The sequence below is a fragment of the Balaenoptera physalus genome, assembly GCF_965194825.1.
Source record: "Balaenoptera physalus genome assembly, chromosome: 2".
NCBI lineage: Eukaryota > Metazoa > Chordata > Mammalia > Artiodactyla > Balaenopteridae > Balaenoptera > Balaenoptera physalus.
Genome location: NC_138883.1, coordinates 75,565,571 through 75,590,424, shown reverse-complemented (window position 1 = coordinate 75,590,424; position 24,854 = coordinate 75,565,571). Strand labels below are relative to the sequence as shown.

The 24,854-nt window shown below is 38.3% G+C and overlaps 1 protein-coding gene across 1 annotated transcript in view; it reads right to left on the bottom strand.

Annotated features, from left to right (window-relative positions):
• Positions 1 to 24,854, bottom strand: part of SUPT16H (SPT16 homolog, facilitates chromatin remodeling subunit) — a 34,236-nt gene that overhangs the window by 3,971 nt on the left and 5,411 nt on the right. Inside the window, exons 2-22 of the mRNA XM_082452369.1 lie at positions 16,345 to 16,437; positions 15,141 to 15,311; positions 14,338 to 14,490; positions 13,628 to 13,774; positions 13,052 to 13,203; positions 11,757 to 11,929; positions 10,251 to 10,341; positions 9,372 to 9,445; positions 9,122 to 9,234; positions 7,881 to 7,946; positions 7,669 to 7,764; positions 7,480 to 7,595; positions 7,239 to 7,392; positions 6,602 to 6,729; positions 5,928 to 6,063; positions 5,696 to 5,822; positions 5,313 to 5,431; positions 4,659 to 4,784; positions 4,219 to 4,331; positions 3,853 to 3,928; positions 3,276 to 3,445 (exon numbers count right to left, since the gene is read on the bottom strand). Of these exons, the coding sequence (XP_082308495.1) occupies positions 3,276 to 3,445; positions 3,853 to 3,928; positions 4,219 to 4,331; positions 4,659 to 4,784; positions 5,313 to 5,431; positions 5,696 to 5,822; positions 5,928 to 6,063; positions 6,602 to 6,729; positions 7,239 to 7,392; positions 7,480 to 7,595; positions 7,669 to 7,764; positions 7,881 to 7,946; positions 9,122 to 9,234; positions 9,372 to 9,445; positions 10,251 to 10,341; positions 11,757 to 11,929; positions 13,052 to 13,203; positions 13,628 to 13,774; positions 14,338 to 14,490; positions 15,141 to 15,311; positions 16,345 to 16,437 (2,594 nt within the window). The remainder of the gene's footprint in view (positions 1 to 3,275; positions 3,446 to 3,852; positions 3,929 to 4,218; positions 4,332 to 4,658; positions 4,785 to 5,312; positions 5,432 to 5,695; positions 5,823 to 5,927; positions 6,064 to 6,601; positions 6,730 to 7,238; positions 7,393 to 7,479; positions 7,596 to 7,668; positions 7,765 to 7,880; positions 7,947 to 9,121; positions 9,235 to 9,371; positions 9,446 to 10,250; positions 10,342 to 11,756; positions 11,930 to 13,051; positions 13,204 to 13,627; positions 13,775 to 14,337; positions 14,491 to 15,140; positions 15,312 to 16,344; positions 16,438 to 24,854) is intronic.

Genomic DNA, 24,854 nt, shown 5'->3' with positions numbered 1-24,854 from the left:
TAGGAAGATAATCATAAAGAATCATAAAATTAATCTAGGGACTTCCCTGGCGGTCCAGTGGTTAAGAGTCCGCCTTCCAATGCAGGAGGTACAGGTTCCATCCCTGGTCAGGGAGCTAAGACCCCACATGCCTTGAAGCCAAAAAACCAAAACATAAAACAGAAGCAATACTGTAACAAGTTCAATAAAGACTTTAAAATTGGTCCACATCAAAAAAATCTTTAAAAAGAATCATAAAATTAATCTAAAAGAAGGCATAAAAAGAGGAGAAAAGCAACAAGAACAGATAGGAAAACAAATAGCAAGATGGTACGTTTACTGGTGGTCCAGTGGTTAAGAGTCCGCCTTCCAATGCAGGGGATGCGGGTTCGATCCCTGGTCAGGGAACTAAGATCCCACATGCCGTGGAGCAACTAAGCCAGTGCACTGCAACTACTGAGCCTGCATGCCCCAACTACTGAGCCTGTGCACCACAACTAAAGAGAAGGCCACGTGCTGCAACGCAAGTCCTGCATGCCGCAACGAAGACGCTGCAATGAAGATCTGGAGTGCAGCAACTAAGACCCAAAGCAGGTACGTAGGTAGGTAGATAGATAAACTGACCTTCTTTTAAAAAAAAAAAAGAAAAAAATATGGCAGATTTAAACCCAGCCATGCTAATAATTATATTAAATGTAAATGGCCTGTTTTTAGCAATCCCATTAAAAGGTAGACATTCTCAGAATGGATTAAAAAAAGTAAGACCCAAATATATGGTGTCTCCAAGTAAATCACTTTAAATATAAAGTAATGTAAGTTAAAAGTATAAGGACGGAAAAAAAGACACACCATACAAACTCTAACCAAAATAAAGCTAGAAGTCTATAGTAATATCACACTGTGTAGATTTCAAAACAAGGAATGTTACCAGAAATAAGAAAGGACATTTCATAATGATGGGGGAAAAAAAAATCAAAAAATAAAAAATCAATAAACCTCTAACCAGACTGACTAACAAAAAGAGCAAATTATCAACATTAGGAACGAAAGGGGATATATGATTGCACAAATAGTAGAACTGATAAACTTAGACAAAATAAACCAGTTTGTTGAAAGATACAAGTTGATTCTAGAATTAATGTAGAATAGCCAAAATAATAACAGCCAACTTTGAAAAGGAGCTAGATGGGAAGACTTACACTACCTGATTTCAAGATTTACTATAAAGCTACAATATTCACAACAGTACAGTATCAGTGTAAGGACACAAATAAACCAATAGAACAGAATACAGTCCAGAATTAGATCCCTCTCTTACATATTCCTTTTTTTTTTTAAACAAAGATGCCAAGGTAATTCAATGGGTAAGGGATAATCTTTCCAACAAATGATAACTAGAATAACTGGCTACATAATATGCAAAGTATGAACCTTGATTCTTATACCACAGTAAAAAAAATTAACTCAAAATGGATCACAGACCTAAATATAAGACCTAAATCTATGGAACTCTAGAAGAGAACAGAAAATTTTTATGACTTTGGGTTAGGCAAAATTTATTAGATAAGACAGAAAGAGCAGAAATTACAAGAGAAAAAAGTTGATCAAACATATTTCATGAAAAATTTACACTTTTGGTCTTTAAAAGACATTTTAAGAAAATGAGAAGGCATAGAAACTACTGGAGGAAAATATATGCAAAACCTATATTCGATGAGGGACTTGTATCCAGCCTAAAAAATTCTCAAAACTCAGTAATAAGACAAGCAATGTGATTTTTAACATGGGCAAAAAACATGAATATACTTTATTAAAAGTACAGAATGACACATAAGCATAAGAAAAGATGCTAAAAATCATCAGTAATCTTGGAAATGCAAACTGAAACCACAGTGAGACAGCCACCCACCACAATGGCTAATACTGAAAAGACTGACAGCACCAAGTGTTGGTGAGGATGTGGAGCAACTATAACTCTCACATACTGCAGGTGTTCCAGCCACTCCGGCAAACGATTTGGTAGTTTCTCATCAAGTTAAACATACACTTAACCATAAAACATATGACACAGCAATCCCACTCTTAGGTCATTTATCCAAGAGAAATGAAAACATATGTCCATACAAAGACCTGTACATAACATTTATAGCAGCTATTCATAAGACCCCCAAAGGGAAACAACCCAAATGTCTATTAACTGGTAGATGGGTAAATAAAGTATGGACTCTCTAGTATATACAGTGGAATACTATTCAGTAATAAAAAGGAATATAGTAATGATGTGCAGAACAACTTGAATCAATTTCAAGAGCGTTATGCCAAGTGAAGGATGAAAGATACAAAAGATTACGTACTTGTACGATTCAATTTATGTGAAATTCTAGACGAAGCAAAATATATAGTGACAGAAACCAGTGACAGGGTTGAAGGGAGGGGACTGACTATTATAAAGGGGTATGAGGAACTTCTGTGAGTAAAGGAAATATTCTATGTCCTGATTATGATGGTAGATACAAGACTGTACACGTTTGTTGGAACACATCAAATCATATACTTAAATTGATGAATTTTATTACATGTAAATTGTACCTCAATAAAGCTGATTTTAAAAAGTCATACAAATTTAATAAATATTTGTGATACCATATCACTTACCTGAACATGTTTCTTAGGAAAATCCTCATATTAACTATAAATTTGTATCTTTCTCACAGTCTATCTCTAAGCTCTCTCAACCCACTTCTTAAGAGGAGATTTATATTTATAGTGCCTCCCCTTCACAGATAAGTGGAGGCGGGGAGGAGGGCAGAGCAATCTATACTCATGGCTACACATGCCTCACCCTTTACCTATGTAGTGACATCTCCCTTTTAATCAGGGTTCCGGTACTTCTATGAGGAATTCTTTTAGCTGAAGTGTGAGCATATGAATGTCAAAGGCTAAAATAAAAATATATTCTATCTCATCGTTTAGTAAAAATAGAGAACTGGAAAGAAATATCCCCCACTTCTTGTAAATAAATTATTACATGTGTATGGATCTTTTTATACATCCATCAAGTAGAGTCAAAAAAGATCTTAGATTTTGATTTTCCTATATCCATAAACTACTGTTGGGTATTCAGGAAAAAGTGGCTCTATGTCTAACAGATCCCAAGTTTTCGAGTCCTGGTTGATAACAACCCAAAGGCAGTTTCACTAAGTACACCAGCAGATTTTATGTACGACATACCACACTCATATTCTATGGTACAATGTTCATGGGCTAAGTGTGAGATTGCTGGCAGGTCTACTTACTTCAACCATTCCTTGATGGGGTCAAGAGAGGCAACAGGAATGGCATTGATCATTGTCACTTTCTTGCTGTAGTCCTTGTAGACGATTACCATGTCAAAGTTCTTCAGGTGAAACTGGACTCGCTCAAAGTGAATCAGCTCCACTTCATCCAACGTCACCACAAAAGGTGGCTGTCAGGAAAGAACAGGATTATTTTCATAAAAATACTTCCCACAAAGCACTAGCATTTTCAAACACTTTCAGGATCTAAAAATCACTACACAAAGGATAACTAAACTGTTTTTTTGTTTGTTTTTTGGGACAAAGACTAAATACAAGATACCAAGAAGCCCCAGTGAAAGGATCTGCAAGATCAAAACCTTTCCTCAAGGAGAATACATTTAAGGAAATTATGTAAAGAAACTATCTTTAAAAACTAAAGAGACTTTTAAAAATCATTTGTTCAGTAAGTTTTATATCTAAGTAAGCATCACAAATGAAAATCCAAAGAAATAAGGACCTAGTTTTCAAAATGTCTACCCTCTTGCTTTCTTTTCTCTAACACTTGTTTTCCTAAAAAGAGGTCAGAAATACTCACCCACTCTGTAGCATTTACCAGCGCACTACTAGTGGGCTGGAGGAGGCAGGTACTCCTATAGGGAGCGCCATTGAATCTGAAAGACAGCAAGAAACTCACCTAAGATGGGGCTCATTGCAAGAGAAACTGCTGCTGCCACAACAGGCTTCTTTCCTTTTCCCATTCCAAACACAACTCCAGCATGCTTGCTGGAAACTCATTTCCAGAGGGAGCCTCTCAGTCTTAGCCATTCACCCCAGCCCTTAAACATTTCCAAGAGGGAATGGATGTCCATAGGAAAAAGGACATGATATGTCACGTTAAATTATTATTAAAGGAAGAATAACTAATTTTTCTAAAGGCCGAAAAGAGGAGGCGATACATTACCCCAAGTCCCTAAAAGGCACTTCAAATTCCAGTTCCTCCTTAGTTAGAGCCTCTACTTTCTCAATGAAATTTTTAAAGGCTGTTTTCAGTTTGTGCCTCATTTCTCGTTCCATCTGCAGAGGAAAAAAATTACGAATTAACTATAGTTATCACTTTACTTGTTAACAGTAATCCCTTCAAAAAGCATGAAGTGCTTTTGTAGTCCTTAATTCTGATAACTATGATACTAACACAGATACTTTATTACAGGTCACCACAACATTAACTGTAGAGCTGAGCCTGCAACTTAAGTCTAATCCATAAGCCATAGCACTACACCATGCCAGCAGATACTTGAGAAAGTTCTGCATAGTTTCAGGTGTTGTTTATAAAATATAACAATTACTGAACTCAGATCTGGACTGCATCCTACCTCACTCCCCTGCAAAACCAAATTTCACCTGCTCAGCATAGAGGTCATCTCGGTCATGCATATGCTGATGTTTCCCCAAGTCTGTGGTGATCTCCCCAACTTCTGTGTAGAACTGCACATCTGTGTGCCGCTTCTTCCCAAACATGATGGCATTCTGAGGGCATAAAGCAGAAAGAACAAGAAAGAAGTCATAAGACTTCTTCCACAAAGAAGTCTACACAATAGACAAGCAAGATAACAAAACATGAAAATATTAAAATATCTACACTGGAAACCACAGCATTTATGTAAAAACAGTTAAACCATCCCTGGTGTCATCATCAATAATGACATCTAGGAATATGAAAGAGTATAAATTTTTAAAAGCACTCCTATTTATTAGAATGGACTTTGGAGATTATGTTGGTAATAAATTGTCTAAAGCAAAAATTTTCTATTTCAGAAACAGGAATTTGGAGAAGACCTTATACGTTTCAGAGGTCATTATATAATCACACCAAAGGAACAAACACACTTAGCACCTTCTAGATGTCAGGCACTGTGGACTTTATAAGCATTATTTGATTCAATCCTCCTGATGATCTTATGCGATAGGTGATATTTTTCATCACTATTTCAAGGGAAAGAGGGATATAGAAAGATCTTGCCCAAGAGCTCACAGCTAGCTGATAAAAAGATATACCTTGAGGTGAAAGTGCAAAACAATAATCATTTCCCCATCACACGGCTGGAACAAAGCATGCTTGATATTATTGTATAGAATATCCACTTTGTCTCCTCGGACAGACGTGAAGCGAAAACCTGGGGGGGGGAAGTAAGGAAGCAGCTAAGTACCAAGGAACATCATCAGGTTAGGCCAGAAGGTACTGAATCTTTTCTGGCTGATTTGAACAGGGTCAGAGGAAATGCCAATAAGGTACAGAGCTTTCCTTTCCTTCTGGCCATACAGCGATGTCAAAGTAGATTCCTCCAAGCACTTCCTTGCCCTACTATATTATCTGATCTATCATTCCTACAAATGTGCCCCTGAAGACAAAGCCCAGGCACATGAGAGATCATCCATACCATTGACATGGGCCTCCAGTGAGCCTTGCATCCTCTTTTGGGCAATATTCGGGCGAATGTACAGATCTTTCAGTTTGGGATTACTCCGGTTTAGATTGATCACCAGTGAGTCTTGTTTCACAATGCCCTAAGCAGAATTAAAATCAATGTGAATTTTCACGTATCTTTCCATGTCCCCAAAACCCACATGTGTCCTTTTGCACAAAGGTGCTTTGTTGGTGTTCAGGTTCACCTCCTTCTCTTTTTCTTCTGCTTCCCGAGTCTTGTAACGCTTCTGCACTTCTTTTATAATTCGGAAAGCATTCTGAAGGTTCAAGGCTGGTACTGTCTGCTCTCCAGGTGCCTTCATATTTGAAGCTCGGTATGTACTGCAGAAAAGGGGAAGCACTTATGTGAGTTTCTTTATCACGCCAGGTAACCTGCACCCATTATTATGTTTTATAACTGGTTTAATATCTTTTAGGAGAAAAAGGTACTACTGAATGGTGAAACAATGTCTGGAAAGCTGAAAAAACCTCCCTTTCTTCTCTCTTAAACAGAGAATATTATAAGTGACTAATCCATTGGGTGGGGGAATCACACATGTATTTCCAATCCAGCATAAACCTCCCCAAATTATCCTATTCCACCTCAAGAATGAATAGACTCCAATGGGGCACACATTTGAGATTTTATCACCAAATATGTATATAGTGAGGATAAAATATCTTCACGAGGATTTAAATTAGGTTCCATCCTCAAAACAGTACAAAGTTAATTAGCAAGGTGAACCTAATCAAGTGCCACTGAGGAAGGTGCTGCCATTCACTAGAATGGGGGAGAACACAGCACAGAGAACGAAATGTTTCTGAGGGTAGCACTTCTGCCAACAGGCATTTGGGGATGGTTGTTTTCCTGGGAACTCACATTTCCTTGACAAAAGTGGCTTCTGGGTTAGGAAAGATGTTGCCCTCATTCCTGCCCAGAGCACTGCCTGGGCAATAGAAGTTGATTCGCAAGTAAGTATAATCTCCTTCCACGGACATACTTATATTCTGTTCAAAGAAAGGAAAAGCATTAGCAAAATAAACAGATTTCTTTCCTAGATAAAGATCAGTAGCTATAGAGATGCTAAAATTAAGTTAGTAGTTACAAGCTGCTAAACCTAGCTTGTAATCCTTAATCTAAAACTAATAAACTACATATTTAGCCTATTTTTTTATATGACCAAATGTGTGTTTCCAAAAGAATCACTGAGTTCTCAAAGTTCTTTCTATGTACCACATTTATGAAAACAGGTTAAAAAATTCTCAAAGTTCAAAGAGAAATAGGAAAATTATGTTTCTAGACTAGATCACTTAACTTTCTCCAAAGTGCAAACTGGAAAGGAAGGAAAATGACAGCAGGAGATTAGGGAGAGGGGGAAAGTCAGTAACGTGGGAAAGGCAGAGTCAGAAGGAGCAGAGTGTGAGAGACGATGCAGACAGGACAGTCATCTATGATAAGCAGGAGAGTCATCTATTTTAAGACACTGTTTGGATGGAGCTTGACTCAACGTTAGTACCTTTATTGTGGCAATGTGAAAAGGCGTCGCAATGCCAAACACAGGCATTATTACAGTCTCGTATTTCTTATCAATATAGATCTTCATTTCCCGAATATGTGGTTCCTTAGGCATCAAAGACGGGTTTTTATAGGACACATTAGATTTACGAGCTCTGGAGTGGGAATAAAATGTTTTTGAGAAATTTCTGCAAATCACATATAACCCTAAAACCATCTCACTACCCCATGCAAACTCTTACTTCTGAATCTGCTGTTCCCCCTTCTGTTCAGTCAATCGCCTCTTTGCTTCCTCATTGAGTTGAGCCGCCAGTTCTTTTTGATGTGCTCTTCGCTTTTCTTCTGCAGTCATCTCATTCTAGAGAAGGGAAAACCCAAGTTATCAGAACCTGTGAACCATCAAAGTAATACAGTAAACTTAATAAACTTACTCGTGTTCTTTCTGTAAGTAATGCTGCTCGGGAACCTCTTCCCAACAGGTCCTCAGCCTCATCTTTCTCCTCTTCCTCTTCTTCCTCATCCTCATTCTATGGGGGAAAAAAAAATCATAATCAGAAATTCAGGTCTTAATTATTTTAGCCAATATTGTTTATCTTCTTCACTGTATCAAACTTCCTATACCACTCATTTATCTTCTTCCTACCTTTAGAAAAATCCCCACGTTCTTCACTTTCTTCTTCACAGAAGTGAGAATGGTAGCTGGGCCATCCTGGAATACAAGGAGGAAGTTAGACATCTGTGAGAGCATTTAAGTGAAACACTTTCACTTTCAAACCCAGTAAATAGCTGGGCCATGCTTTGAACCTTCTGGTACTAAAAAATCTTTGACAACAAATAAAACCAGTTATCTTCTGAAACGCACATTAGGAACTACAATTTGGGAGGCAACACTGGGATCATGATTAAGAATACAGGCTTGACTTGAAACCTGGCTCAATCACTTTCCAGCTCAGTGACATTAGGCAAGTTACTTATACTTCTCAGTGCCACAGTTTCTTTATCTGCATACTTGGATAAGAGTATTTACTTCATAGGGTTATTATAAGGATTCAATGAATTAATGCATAAACATGCTTAGCTTATAATAAGAGCACTGAAATATTTGCTATTATTAAGAATCAGTTCCTGCTAAGTGAAAGAAACCAGTCACAAAAAGACCCCAAATATCCAGAAAAGGCAAATCCTTAGAGACAGAAAGTCAGTGCCTAGGCCTGAGGGGGAAATGGGGAGTGACTGCTAATGCGCACAGGGTTTCTTTCTGAGGTGATGAAAATGTTCTAAAATTAGACTGTGGTGATAGTTGCGTAACTGTGAATATACTAAAAACCACTAAATTGTACACTTTAATTGTATGGTATGTAAACTGTAGCTCAATAAAGCCATTACTAAAAAAAAAATCAGTTCAATTATTAGAATCAGTTCCTGACATTATCATAATCAAGCCACAATGTAATAAAGGGTTTGGCTTAAACAATCTCTATCCCTAGCGGTATTAGGCTATCATAGGGATCTCTCCTTCCCCTTAGCTAGCATTTAACAAATATAAAAACAAAAACCCACATAAAATAGATAAGCAATAAACCAGAGTAAATAAGGATTTACTATGTAGCACAGGGAACTATATGCAGTAACTTATAATAATTTATAATGGAAAATAATCTAAAAATAATATATAACTGAATACTTTGCTGTACATCTGAGACTAACATAATATTATAAATCATATTATACATATAAATATTATAAATCATATTACACATATATTATAAAACATAAAATTATAAATTATAAATTTCAATTAAAGGGGGGGGGAACCATAGGGTAAAAATGTGCTTCCAAAGCCGTCCGTCCACGAGCACTCACAGTGGAAGACGCAGTGCATACCTCATCCACAAGCACTGTGTCACCAATGAACAGGGCATAGGTTTTCTCTTCTGGTTTCTTCCCTTCCTTGTTAGTTAGGTCTGAGAATCCCAAATTGATGCTGAAAACCATTCCTGAAAGAGCAAAACAGGAATGAGTCAATGACTGCGAAAGGATGGAGAAGTGTGATTTTATACAGAATAGAGGGAGACAAAGCTAAAAGAAAATTTTCAAAAAGGTTATTTTTCTATTGCATGCATGTAAAACTCACCTTTCTTCAGTTTGTACTGATTTTTACTATTAATTACTAAAGAGCCTTCACGGAATTCAATGCCCATTCCAAACCTAAAAAAGGAATGAAGAGAAACTTCAGCAATAGGCTAAAAGACCTCTAACCTGAGTCAAGTACAATAGATCCTATTTCAATTTTCAAGATAAGGCAAGCAAACGTGATGAGTGATTTGCCCCTGCTGATCAGTCAGTTAAAGAAGATCTGAGGACAGTCTTTGGGTTAATATGTTGAAAATGACTTTCTAATTAAGTACTGCATATAACACTTATTATATTTAATAGAATGCTGATAACTGGCTTCATTAAGTCACCTAGGCCAAGACTTGGTATAGGTCAATATATTTCCTCTTGTCCATCAGAGAAGTCCAGATATAAACTATATACCCCAACTAGCTTCCATCTAAGGAGACTGCCTAGAGCTTTTGCTTCTCAAATGTCTTTGGTTCTGTAGGATGTTATTAGGTATTTCTAGGTGTTCAGTGGTCAAATACATTTGAGAAACACTGGATTAAATAAAAATTGAAAAAAGAATTTAAATAGTAGGATATCTCAGAGTACTTATTTGCAAATATGAGCTGAGGTGTTCTAAGCAAGGAAATATAGTATGTAATGTCTCCTCACATTTGTAATTTAAGGCTGGAACACTATTAACATCTACTACATTGGTCTGGAAAAATCTCCACCCTAACCCTGGGAGTAGAACTCAAGTATTTCTCACATTCTCTGATAACATAATGTGTCTGGCACACAGTGAAGTTTAATAGTCCATAAATATTGGTTGAATCATCTAAGAATATTTTGCCTGACTGCCAGTCATGAAAATTGACTCAGAGTGACAACGTATATCATAGCATCTTACCCAAGGTTTTTGGTAATTTTGTTCAGCAGCTCTGGCTTCTGCTTTTTAACCACATCCATGACAGCATTATATACATCACATATCTTCACACCTAATGAGACAGACATGGGACATTAAAGCATCTTTCAGAAAAAAAAACCCAAAATCACATTTTTTTAATCAACATTTTTTTCACCTATTAAGTCCACTAGGGACTTCCCTGGTGGCACAGTTGTTAAGAATCCGCCTGTCAACGCAGGGGACATGGGTTCCAGCCCTGGTCTGGGAAGATCCCACATGCCACGGAGCAACTAAGCCCACGCGCCACAACTATTGAACCTGCGCTCTAGAGCCCGCGTGCCACAACTACTGAAGCCCGTGTGCCACAACTACTGAAGCCCACGCACCCAGAGCCCGTGCTCCACAACAAGAGAAGCCACCGCAATGAGAAGCCCGCGCACCGCAACGAAGAGTAGCCGCCGCTCGCCACAACTAGAGGAAGCCTGCGTGCAGCAACAAAGACCCAATGCAGCTATAAATAAATAAATAGATAGATAGATAGATAGATAAATAGATAAATAAATAAATAAATATTCCCTAAAGCAGGGTTTCTCAAAGCATAAAATAAGGAATACAGTTGCAGGAGTGGTAGGACTTAGAAATGTGCATTTTAAAAAACAATCTGCCTGGTCATTCTTTAATTACACTGTTTTTTAGAATCACTCCAATGGGACTGTGGAACCCAAGTTGGTCTCAGTGAAATAATTTAAGAGTTGATAAAAGGCATCACATTAAACTTATTATACGTTTTGAAAAACAGGACTACTAAATGGGTGAATTACTGCTGGAAGAACTCTGGACTTAATTTTTCAGGGTCTAGGATATGAATACATATTTCAAGCCAGATATGGTAGCCTCAGAGGGGTTTTTATTATTAAACTACCTAGGACTATGATTTCTAATTGGATTTCTCAAGATCGACTTGAGGTATCATGGGGGAATGGTGTCTGGAAGTTCTGTGAAACATGAGTGGGCTTACGAAGTGGTTTAAAGGTGGTAAACATAAAGTCCCATTTAGCCATCTGGGAGTGAAAAGTCTCAAGGCAAAAGAGGTGTCAAGTGCTTTGCTTTTGAGGTAGGCAGCTGCTTGCTTAGCAGGGTTGCTATTAGATCTTCTCTCAAACTAAGATTCCGGGTATCCATTCAATATAGGATTAATATTACACAGCCTGTGGGGAGAGATACTACTTCTCAGAACTTTCTCAAGAAAAGTAATAAGGCCAGAGTATTTTATGAAGATCTGGACACAGAGGCCTAACCAGTCAGAGGTTTTTTTTAAACATCAGTATAAAACCACAATAACCACTCACGCATAAAAGAAAAGTACACTGAGGAACTAAATGCTAGGATGATTGGAGGTTAGTAAAATCTAATTCTATTTACAGTACAAGAGCATCAGGGATAAACACGCCCATAAATGCTACATTTTTGTTACATGATTTCTAAACCTTATCTAAGGCACCTTACCATGTCTTAGTTCCTTTAGCAGCTCCTCTTGAAGCTGAAGCAAAAAGTTGTAATTTTCTTGAACCTCCTGAGAAGGATCAACCATCAAAGTGCGAACAAGGTTGGAGCAGTAAGATTTGAAGCGAATACCCATGGCACAGGTAATGGCCCCAAAATGCATGTGATTCTTGTCACTAGAGACCAAAGGAAGAAAGCATTTCATTACACGAACTAGTGAAGTCCTTAGTATCACTAACACACACATCTGTAATCATTACCTTTCCCTGCTATGTCCCAAAGCTGAAGCGGAAAAATGACCTAAACTTTTTTTTAAAAGAACAAACTAACTTATGAATGCTCTGGAGTAACTTTAATGGCCAAAGCTTTTAGGATAAAAATTCAGTAAAAAGTTGCTGTATCCTAAGTATGTAAAACATATATTGAATTTTATTCATTATAGCCTAACAGCATGGTGGTAAGGCATCACCTTTCCACCAGTCCACTATGAATTCACTATGAATTAATCCTTTCCAACCAACCAGGACACACAGCATTCTTTACAGTATTTTTATTTTTATTTTATTTACTTATTTATTTTAAAGCCTATGGTTATAACATCATTGCGTGTATGTATGTATGTATGAATTTATTTATTTATTGGTTGCACTGTGTCTTAGTTGCGGCATGCTGGATCTTCGTTGTCGCGCACGAGCTTCTCTCTAGTTGTGGTGTGCGGGTTTTTCTCTCTCTAGTTGTGGCGCGTGGGCTCCAGGGTGTGTGGGCTCTGTAGCTGTGGCGCACGGGGTCCAGAGCACGTGGGCTCTGTAGTTGCAGCACGCAGGCTCTTTCATTGAGGCACGCGAGCTCAGTAGCTGTGGTGCGTGGGCTTAGTTGCCCAGCGGCTTGTGGGATCTTAGTTCCCCAACCAGGGATCGAACCCACGTCCCCTGCATTGGAAGGCAGATTCTTTACCACTGGACCACCAGGGAAGTCCCCTCTTTACAGTATTTTTTAAAAATTAGAAGGGGAATTACATTACGATATATCTAATAAGATTTTTTTTTCAACGTTTTGCATTTTTCTCGGCATTTTAAATCATCTGGAAAAGGCTTACAATCAAATACTCAAGTAAGAAATGAGTAACTGTAAAATAAAATAAAAATATGCATAGAATGAGACAAGAAGATAATGTAAACAGCAGGCTAATGATTATTCTTTCTCCTCCTACTTTTTTGAATTCCAGAATGAGTCCAAGAAAGTAACAGGCCAAAGGCTGAAATGCTCTGGTTGTTGTTATATTTTGAAATTCTACTTACCTCACCACACTGAACTTGAGGTTATAGTTGCCACCACTCTGAATGATAGGAGGGTAACACATTTCCACAGTAGAAGGGTCTGCCCCAGCTAGGTATTTTTTCTCTTCTATGGCCTTTTCCACAGACTCAGCCAGTTTGCTGTGTCGAACTTTCTGTAAGTATATCCAGAAATAAAACAATACTTACTAGAGAGTGGCAGAGGAGTGTTGAGTTTTTGGATATTACCATTTGAAGATAACATATATCCTGATATCCTATAGGATGCTACAGAAGTCTTACGAAGTGGTTTATGCACCACTTAAAGCAAATTTAGAGAATATGTGGAATATGTGTACATGTAAAGCAAATTTAGAGAATATGTGGAATTCACAGTTATTCAAGGAATTCTCAAGTGAAATACTGGGTAACCTCCAGAAACCACAGTGCAGGTTTATAGTTATTTTGAAAGAGAGCTGGCACAATTACACACCAACTTATGTATCAAAGGAAGCCGAACACACACCAAAAAACGCTGCATGGGAGAGACTTACTTCTGCTTCGTTAAAACAGTAAAAAGACGCCCCCCTCTCTTTTCACCTCATCTGCGTCGACTATTTCCATGACTCTTTCCTTGAAGAATTTGTTGAAGACCTCAGAGGTGATGCTGGCTGCTTTCTTCATTAGACTGAGCTCTCCATCCTCCTTTACAGCAATGGTATAGGCCACAACTGCACTGATGTCTATCTGCAGTCAAAGCGATAAACAGTTTCTAACATGCAGACACAGAATTGCTAAAGAAATATCTCTCCCCCAAGTCAAATATTATCAGTGATGATATTTGGTTATTTAATAGCAAACTACTCATCAGCAGTCTGCAGAATATCTAAATCTCCTCTTCTTGGATTGAATAAACATCTGAAAGAGCTCTTTACCAGGTCACTGGTGTATTCTAAGAGGCATTAAACTAATGTATCATTTAAAATGTAAATATAAATGTCTCTCTCTTGAGGTTTCCATAAAGGCTGAAGGAAGGCAGACAGGAAAGAAAAGAAAAACAAAACAAAATTTTTTTTGGACAAGAGATTTTCCTCAGTTTCCCTCTGAAGTACCTGAACTCTCTCCTGAATGCCTCATTCCTAATTGGAAAGTAAAACTGGCTTACTGCTCAGCCAAAGGGAATGAAAAATGGAAATGTGAATGAATATATAGCTTTCCCAAAACAAATTCTCTGCATTATCTGTTATGGAAGCGCCTCACAATTTTGTCTTCTCAACTCTCAATGTGCCTATTTCCAAGAGTATTCTTACTTTGTCAAAGCCCTCTTTGTTGAGGCAGTCATTCCAGCTCTTCATGAACTCTCCTGGGAATTTGTCTTTGCTGAACACTCCAATCTTCTTGCCATTCTTGCTTTCTTTAATGGCTTCAATCATTTTATCAAAGCTGCTCTTATTACTTTCATTCTATCAGTGCCACAGGGAGGAAAAGGGGTTCAGTTTTAGAATTAGACATCTATGTTCCACTAGTACTAGGCAGAGAATATTCTAAACTACAGAAAGAATAAATTCTATTTCCCCTTCTACTACCTACTTCTTTAGGGCAGACTATAACACACCAAAAGGTAATGCAAAATTTCTTCGGATATCTTTATATGCTTAAGTGAAGTACCATATAAACTGACAAGGCTATTCTTTTTCTTCAGGAACAGCTAAGAAACTCAAATACAAAGGTGAACAACATTTTGAGAAGAAATCTTCTCAGAAGAGAAGTGGGCAGTATAACAAAAAAGATTACATTTGATAAAAACTGGAAATGAGGTATGCCTCATTTTCCTTAAGGATATTTAAAGCTATTTGTTCTAATTAAGGCGCTCAGATTAAAACAAACAAGTTGACAGTGTCCTCAAGAATGGATAAAGTTAGTGTTCACCAGAATTTCATAACCCATTTGTCTTACTGCAGAACTGATAGGACTATTGAACTCTTTTCTTCCTGACTAACACATGACAGTCAGCTAAATCTTCCCCTGTATTTTTTAAATTCCTAGAAGGCTTTTCTGTTTATCACTTTTAAACATTCTTTCACATTTATGACACTTTCTTTATTAGTCTGACCTTTTCTCGTATGAGCAGTGTGATGGCAGGGGCTCCATTAGCATTCTCATTGCCCTTAGTGTTAGCAATCTGTTTCAAGAACTCCACTTTTTTCTTGCTGGCCATAAAGATGATTTTGTCATCACAGAAGACCATGATAGTATCAGTTAGTTCATAACCAAAGAGCCATGTCTATGGGAAAAGACAACAGCGTGTACAGATACAAAAAAATTAATGTACTTACACAGAAATATTTATAAATTAAGGTATCTGGAATAAACTTCCAAATAATCTTGGAATGGGGGAACCTGGATGTAGATTCAAATGAAATGAGATTGGTCAGGAGTTGACAATTTATTGGATAATAAATTGGGTACACAGGAGTTCAATGTATTCTTTTATCTACTTTTATTTGTTTGAAACATTCCATAATAAAGACCATCAAATCATTTGGATAATTTGTGTTTATAGGAAATATATTACTGTTTAGTAGGACAGAAATGCATAAAACAAGAGACAGAGAAGCACCTCAGGGAACTGTGCATTCTAGCTCCCCAAAGATTGCTAGTTGCCTACCAATTACTCACATCTTCTCTCTCAAAGAGACTAATGACCGTTAGCTGGGCAAAATGCTCAGCACAAAGACCCTATTTCCCATCCTTTCTTGTAGCTAAGCATGACCATTAGATTAAATTTGGGCCAATAAGTTATAAGTAGAAGTATTCTGTGGGACTTCAAGCAAGTCTCTTTAAAAAAGGAGGGAGGGTCTCCCATTTTATTCCCTCTCTCCATTCTTTTTGCTTGGAATGCAGATATAAGGGTGAAGCTGCAGCAAATTTTGCAAAATGAGCACAAGGGCTATACTCTATGGATGGCAGAGTAGAGACCGGGAAAAAACCTGGGTCCCTGAAGACTATCTAAGAGAAAAAGCAGTGTTTTTTTTAACCCACTGTTATTTAGATTTTTCTGTTATTTAAAGTTAAATCCATCCTAATTTATATACTTCTCTTCTTTTTTCCTTATGTTCTAAATCAGTGCTGTTCACTGAACTTTTTGTGACAGAAATATTCTATATGTCCTCTGTCTAACATGATAGCCACTACTGAGTACTTGAGACTTAGGACTGAGGAGTTAAAACTTTAATGTGGCTAGCGGCTACCATATTGAACAGTACAGTAGCTGATTCAATGACTCTCAGGGCTAAACACAGCTGTAAATTTCTCACCTGTAAGGCAGTTGATTTGGCATAAACGATTTCTTCATCAACACCCACTGATACAACAATGGCATCAACGTTGGCATACTCATCTTCTCCTTTCTGAAAAGTAGAGTAAGTAATTTGTTCATTTTCTTTCACACTAGCAAAATAGGAATACAAACTTCAGTATTTGCCCAAGATATGTATAATTTTTTCCTAACAGAAATTCTAAGTTTAAGGTACATTATTTGCCTGGCAACCTCACAGCCATCACTTACTCTACTTTTAAAACAGCTTTCTGAGACAGAATTCACATACAAGTCACCCACTTTAAGTGTACCGTTCAGTGGTTTTCAGTGTATTTAGTTATGCAGCTATCACAAATTTTAGAACATTTTCATCCTCCCCCCAAAAACCCATTAGCAATAATTATCCATCTCCCCCCCAGCCCTAGGCAACCACTAATCTCATTTGTCCCTAAGGGTTTGTCTATTCTGGGCATTTCATATAAATGGAATCATAATATGTGGCGTTTGTGTCTGGCTTCTTTCACTTAACATGCTTTCAAGGTTCATCTATGTTGTAGTATGTATCAATACCACATTCCTTTTTATTGCTGAGTAACATTCCATTATGTGGATATACCACATTGTATCCATTCATCAATTGTTTGATATTTGGGTTGTTTCCATCTTTTGGCTACTATGAATAATGCTGCTATAAACATTCATGGAAGTTTCTGTGTGCACATATTTCTCTTGAGTATATATCTAGGTGAGGAATTGCTGGTTATATGGTAACTCTTATGTTTAACTGTTTGAGGAAACACCAGACCGTTTTCTAAAGTGCCTGCACTATTTTACATTCCCAATAGTAATGTATGAGGGTTCCACTTTCTCCACATGCTGACCAACACTTATCTTTTTTATTACTTTATTATTTATATAGCCACCCAATGGGTATGAAGTAGTATCTCACTGTAGGTTTGATTTACATTTGCCTAATGGCTAATGACGTTGACTGAGTCCCCATTCACATGATTCCTGATGACCTGTATACCCTTTCTGGAGAAGTGTGTATTCAGATCCTTTGCCCATTCTGTAACTGGGTTACTGCTTTATTACAAAGCTTTAAGAGTTATTTTTATGTTCTAGATATAAGTCTCTTACCAGATATGATTGGCATTATTTTCTCCCATTCAGTGGGTTTTCTTTTACTTTCGTAATGATGTTGTCCTTTGAAGCACAAAAGTTTTTAAATTTAAAGAAGTCCAAATTCTTTTCTTGTGCTTTTGATGTCATATCTAAGGTGGCTTTGCCTAACGCAAGGACATGAAGATTTACCTATACTTTCTTCTACAACAGTTTTATAGTTTTAGCTCTTATATTTAGATCTATGACTCATTTTTGAGTAAATTTTTGTATATGGTGTGAGGAAGGGGCCTAACTTCATTATTTCGCATGCAGATAACCATTTGTTCCAGCACCAAGGCAGTGGCACCAAACTATGTCCTTCACTATCATACACTCATAGGAAAAAAAGCCAGTTTCACTAAAAAATGTCCTTGACACAGTAAAAATGATTATTATGAAATTCTAACCCTTGAGTATATGTCTTTTTAATATTCTGTGTAAAGAAATGGGAAGTACACACAAAGCATTTCTGTGTGCAAACTGAAGTATGATGGTTGTCTCAAGGAAAAGCACTTGTATAATTACTTGAGTAACTGAACTAGCCATTTAAACAGAGTTGGGCATCTGGCATACATTTTCTTGAAAATGAATTAAGTGAGCCTATCACTTCAAGGAAAACAAATGACAAACATGTTGTCAATGATGAAATTCGACTTTTCAAGCAAAAATCAAAATTTTGAAAAACCTGTACCCACCATTGTGAACTTGACAGCTTCTCTACTTACTCAAGACTTTTCTGATATCGGTGGTGATATTAACATACACGATTCTCCAATATCATAAAATGAAATGTGTACATTTACCAGATCTGTACAACTGAGGGAACCAATATTTTCCAAATAAGCAACGCATGATATTACAAAATCATCCATGGGTAAAGGATCAAAGGTGCAAAACAGACCCATAACTTGAGTATGAAAAGTTCACTGCTGTGGTTTTAGATTCCACATTACAACTAACTTTCAAGAGATTACCACTTCCAGACTTTTAGTGTAGTAATAACAAAGAATATCCATAATTATCTGAAAAGGTTATTAAAATTTCTCCCTTTTCCAGCTTCATGTAGGTATGAAGCCAAATTTCTTTATGTACTTGATACAACACATACAAAGAAATACTTTGTGGGGACCTGAATAATTTAAGAATGTAAAGGGGTCCTGATATCAAAGAGTTTGAGAACCACTGTGCTATGATTCCTACGACATATATTAACACTAACTCTGGCATCAAATATTCTCTCCTCCCCAAAATTTTGCTACACGCATTCCAACTATGGGATTTTGTGGCACTAGAATTACTAGTACCTTGATAACCCCCCAAAATTAGCAACAGGTACTCCCCTATATTTAATGCTTACGTGTTCTGGCTACTGACATATATTTCCTAAACATCTGTCTACAAAAAAACACCACTGAAACTAACCAAAAAGTCCCTTTTAGTATTTTTTGATACTTGAAATCTTGGTTGAGTCAAAATTTTTTAGCAAAAAAACACGTACGAAAATTCAAAATACACAGTAATAAATTTTTAAAAAGTATATGAAGAGGGACTTCCCTGGTGGCACAGTGGTTAAGAATCTGCCTGCCAATGCAGGGGGCACGGGTTTGATCCCTGGTCTGGGACGATCCCACATGCCACGGAGCAGCTAAGCCCGTGCGCCACAACTACTGAGCCCACGTGCCACAACTACTGAAGCCCACGCACCTAGAGCCCATGCTCCACAACCAGAGAAGCCACCGCAATGAGAAGCTTGCACACCACAACGAAGAGCAGCCCCCGCTCACGGCAACTAGAGAAAGCCCACACACAGCAACGAAGACCCAACGTAGCCAAAAGAAAAAAGTATATGAAGAATATAATTATGTAACTTAATCATTAATAATATGGGAAAACCATATAAAGGGATCTCAATATAACTGAAAATAGGGAGAGAGAAAAAAAGACCCACGTATTCAGCTTTTTTATGAAGATAAGGGAAACAAATCCATCAAAATCTCCAGGATTTCAATGAATATAAAATGCCTGGTTTTCCACTGCCCATCAAAAAGGTAAGAGGATGAATCCTAATTTCTCTTGGAACCCATGTGCTTTGACCATTTCATAGAATATTCTTGATTGATTCTTTACAAACACCAGTGGGCTCTAACATCAGAAAAAATAAATAACAGCAGAATTTAATATCTAAAGATAATAAATTTAAATAAAATTTTTCTTACAATGTGATTCAATGAAAAGGATTACAGTAAAGCCAAACATTTTCACAGCAAAATCTGGGGCACTACTTTGTATTTTCAAACCTTATGAGGAGTACAAATGCCTTATACAGGTTACATCTGCAAACAGTCTTCTGAAACTGTGGGAGATTTTTAATAATCTGCTTGTAAAACTTACATGATAAGTTACCAAAGTAATGTTATAATAAAGTTATATATAATACTAAAATATTTTCAGATTAACTTGTGTCTGGAATTTGTTCTAAAATACTGGAGTGGGGGTGGGGGGCTGGCAAAAAGAAAGAGAAGCCACAAGGCTGGCAGCCGCTGTCCCAGGGCCAGGCCTACGGTCAGCTCCAGGTGCTGGCTGTTAGAGGCAGCTGGGGCTCAACTCTGCTGCTTAACCGGCTCCAGATTCCCACGTGACCTCTTCTGCTGGGGAGGTCTTTAGGACTCAGACTTGAGCCCCTGTCAAATCTGGACTTACGATTTCTGTGCTCCCTTTTCTAGATGAACCATTTTGCAGCAGTGACCCCTGGTGTGCAGACTCTCAACATCCACCAAACCCTTTCTGTCTCCAAAGCCTGCCACTTTTCCAGTCTGTCTGGTCCACTTAACACTCAAGTGTTGCTGAAACAGGTGTTTCAGATGGGAACAGTATTTACTGAGAAAGCACTTTCCGTATGTAATCTACAGTCCTCACAATAAAACTTTAGCTGTAGTATGCATCGTCATATTCAAAACCCCAAATCAAGACCTAACACACTCAAAACTCCCACATAAATACATAGGCAGTTCTCACACTAATGATGATTTAGGCTTAAAAAAAAACAACAAAAAAAAGGTGCTGCAAGTCTAATTAAAATACACATATTAAGTTTAAGATATATTTTTCATTAGGATACAATTATTATAACAGACAAAGTTATACTTTTTCTGTCATCTCTATCTCTTTCAGTTAACAAAACAGAGGAGAGAATATTTTCATTAGGGTCCTTAGATAAAGATGAAATTCTTTGGAAGGATTTTGATTTTTTTTTTTTTTTTTTTTTTAAATTTTTATTTATTTATTTATGGCTGTGTTGGGTCTTCGTTTCTGTGCGAGGGCTTCCTCCAATTGTGGCAAGCGGGGGCCACTCCTCATCGCAGTGCGCGGGCCTCCCACTATCGCGGCCTCTCTTGTTGCAGAGCACAGGCTCCAGACGCGCCGGCTCAGTAATTGTGGCTCACGGGCCCAGTTGCTCCGCGGCATGTGGGATCTTCCCAGACCAGGGCTGGAACCCGTGTCCCCTGCATTGGCAGGCAGATTCTCAACCACTGCGCCACCAGGGAAGCCCCTGATTTTTATCTATAAGGAGACCTAGGGTCATTTGACACAATTTTCCGCCTTCTATATTTAGAAAGACAGTATGCTTCAGTGGTAAGGGCTCACTGTGAAGCCAGACTGCCTGGGCTTTAAGCCATGACCCCACCACTTATTGTGACCCAACCTCTCTGTGCTCCAGTCTCCTCCATTTTCACATCTGTAAGTGTTGCTGTGAGAATTCAATGAGCTAATGTGTATAAGGTGCTTAGAATAGTGCTTAGCCCACACTAACTACTATATGTTTCCCATTATTATTAAAGACTGAAATGTAGAAGAAACAGGCAGAACACTCTTTGACATAAATCATAGCAATACTTTTTTTGGATCTGTCTCCTAAAGTAAAGGAAATAAAAGCAAAAATAAACAAATGAGACCTAAGCTTTTGCACAGCAAACCACCAACAAAATGAAAATAAAACCTTCTAAATGGGAGAAAATATTTACAAATGATATGAATAAAAAATATATATGGGCTTCCCTGGTGGTGCAGTGGTTGGGAATCTGCCTGCCAATGCAGGGGACACGGGTTCGAGCCCTGGTCTGGGAAGATCCCACATGCCGCGGAGCAACTAGGCCCGTGAACCACAACTACTGAGCCTGCGCGTCTGGAGCCTGTGCTCCGCAACAAGAGAGGCCCGCGCACCGCGATGAAGAGTGACCCCCGCTTGCCGCAACTAGAGAAAGCCCTCGCACAGAAATGAAGACCCAACACAGCTAAAATAAATAAATAAATTTATTTAAAAAAAATATATATATATATCCAAAATATATAAACAGCTCATACAACTCAATATCAAAAAACCAAACAACCCGATTAGAAAATGGGCAGAAGACCTAAATAAACATTTTTCCAAAGAAGACACACAGATGGCCAAAAGGCACATGAAAAGATGCTCAATATCATTAATCATCAGAGAAATGTAAATCAAAGCCACAGTGAGATACCACCTCACATCAGCCAGAATGGCTATCATCAAAAAGAACACAAGTAAATGCTGGCGAGGAGGTTGAGAAAAGGGAACCTTTGTGCACTGTTGGTGGGAATGTAAATTTGTGCAGCCACTGTACACGATGGAGGTTCCTGAAAAAACAAAATTCAGAACTACCATATGATCAGCAATTCTACTCCTGGGTATATATCCGAAGAAAATGAAAACATTAATTCGAAAGGATATATGGGGACATTAGCTCATTTAATTCTCACAGCAACACTTATAGATGTAAAGATGGAGTAGACTGGAGCTCAGAGAGGTTGGGTCACAATAAGTGGCGGGGTCATGGCTTCAAGCCCAGGCAGTCTGGCTTTCAGAGTGAGCCCTTACCCAGTAGGCATATACGGGGTGGTGCAATGGTTAAGAATCCACCTGCCAGGGCTTCCCTGGTGGCGCAGTGGTTGAGAATCTGCCTGCCAGTGCAGGGGACACGGGTTCGAGCCCTGGTCTGGGGGGATCCCACATGCCGCGGAGCAACTAGGCCCGTGAGCCACAATTGCTGAGCCTGCGCGTCTGGAGCCTGTGCTCCGCGGCAGGAGAGGCCGCGATAGTGAGAGGCCCGCGCACCGTGATGAGGAGTGGCCCCCACTTGCCGCAACTAGAGAAAGCCCTCGCACAGAAACGAAGACCCAACACAGCAATCAATCAATCAATCAATCAAAAAAAAAAAAAAAAAAAAAAAGAATCCACCTGCCAATGCAGAGGACACGGGTTCGATCCCCAGTCTGGGAAGATCCCACATGCCGCGGAGCAACTAAGCCCGCGCACTACAACTACTGAAGCCCACGCACCTAGAGCCCGTGCTCTGCAACGAGAGAAGCCACCGCAATGAGAAGCCCAGGCACCGAAACAAAGAGTAGCCCCCGCTCGCCTCAACTAGAGAAAGCCCGCGCACAGCAACGAAGACCCAATGCAGCCAAAAAGAAAAAAAAATATATGCACCCCAATGTTCATTGCAGCATTATTTACAATAGCCAAGATATGGAAGCAACCTAAGTGTCCATCAACAGATGAATGGATAAAGATGTGGGGCGTACGTGTATACACACACACACAGGAATATTACACTCAGCCATAAAAAAGAATGAAATTTTTCCATCTCCAACAACATGGATGGACTTAGAAGGTATTATGCTTAGTGAAAAAAGTCAGAGAAATACAAATACTGTATGATATAACTTATATGCAAAAGCTAAAAAATAAACTAGTGACTATAGCGAAACAGACTCACAGATATAGAAAACAAACTAGTGGTTACCAGTGCGGAGGGACAAAATAGGGGTAAGCGGCTAAGACGTGCAAACTACCATGTATAAAATAAACAAACTATAAGGACATATTGTATAGCACAGGGAATACAGCCGATCTTTTATAACTATAACTGGAATATAACCTTTAAAAATATAACCTAAAAAATTTACAATTTAATAATATCAATTGTGCTTACATTATCTTTATTTTTTAACAGCAATTTTTTATTTTTTGGAAAGTGACACAATTGTCCATTTACAGTGATATAAAGTATGTTCTCTGGATGTATTAAGGTTAAAGAGTTTTTTGGAAGATGAAAAGAGGACAGAGAGTGGTAAATGACTAAGTGCCTGACAAGCATTCTCAGCCGGAAGATGTTGATGTTAAGTGTGCGTATCTCATAGAGCCCTAATGGGCTCAGGGCTCGCGAGGCACCAAGTATTAGAGAAGGGGAAAGGGACATATTGACAAGGGATAAGTTCAGAGCTAAGAACAGAAGGTCTGGTCAGCAAGCTTAAGTCCCCAGTTCTCGGAAGCCCTGAGACAACTCCTAATCCTTCCGCAAAGACTTAATTTATTCTCTGGAGAAAGGAGCTCTAGATACTAGGCCCAGCAGAAGGCAAGTACTAAATGCTGAAGAATTAAATGAAAATCTGTTTTCTGAATGACAACAACTGCCCCAAAGACAAGAATTAGAGGACTCTTCTTTTGAGCATCACTGAATTCAGAGAAAATACTTCAGATACTGTCAGTATCTGGGGGTTCTCCATGGAATAAGCTAACCTATTCACGCTATCGTAACCCCTTCTCTACTAGTTGAGAGACCCTGTTCATGCAGAGCTTCCCACCAGTTTCTTATTACCTTATTCTTAATACAAATGGGTAGCCAAGCCTCATTTTGATTTTTGTGAAGTGTCCTTCATGTAAGAGAGAAAGCAAAGAAATCCCGAGGAAACAGGCATGGCCGAGGACAGAAAATAAAAATCAAATAAAACATCCCCTATAAGAGAAATAAATATAGTACATCCATGAAACGAGAAAAGAATAGGGGACAAAAAAGAACTTAGAAAAAAAAAATTCAATAAAAAGTGGTAAAATAAAGTTAAGAAACAGTATCTGGAAGTAGAAGATAAAGAGACAGGAAATGAAATGGAAAGATAATAAATTTAAGCCAAAAGGTCTAAACATTACTAAATCGGAATTTCAGGGGGAAAATAAACCAGATCACTGAGGAAACGGGGAGAAAATGATCAATGAATGCAAAATTCCAGCACTGACGGATGTGAGTCTTGAGACTAAAATGGCCCCCCACTTCCCAACTCAATGCAAAGGGGGTGGGGGGGAAAGACTCATACCAGGGCAGTGAAATTTCAAAACACAAGGAATAAAGAGATGTTTTACAGAGAACAATAGGCCACATATATTGGAACAGGAAATAGAATCACATCAGCCTTCTTCTCAAAAATAAGACTGAGAGCTTGAAGGCTGACAAATAGCTTCAAAATTCTGAGCAGAATTCTCAG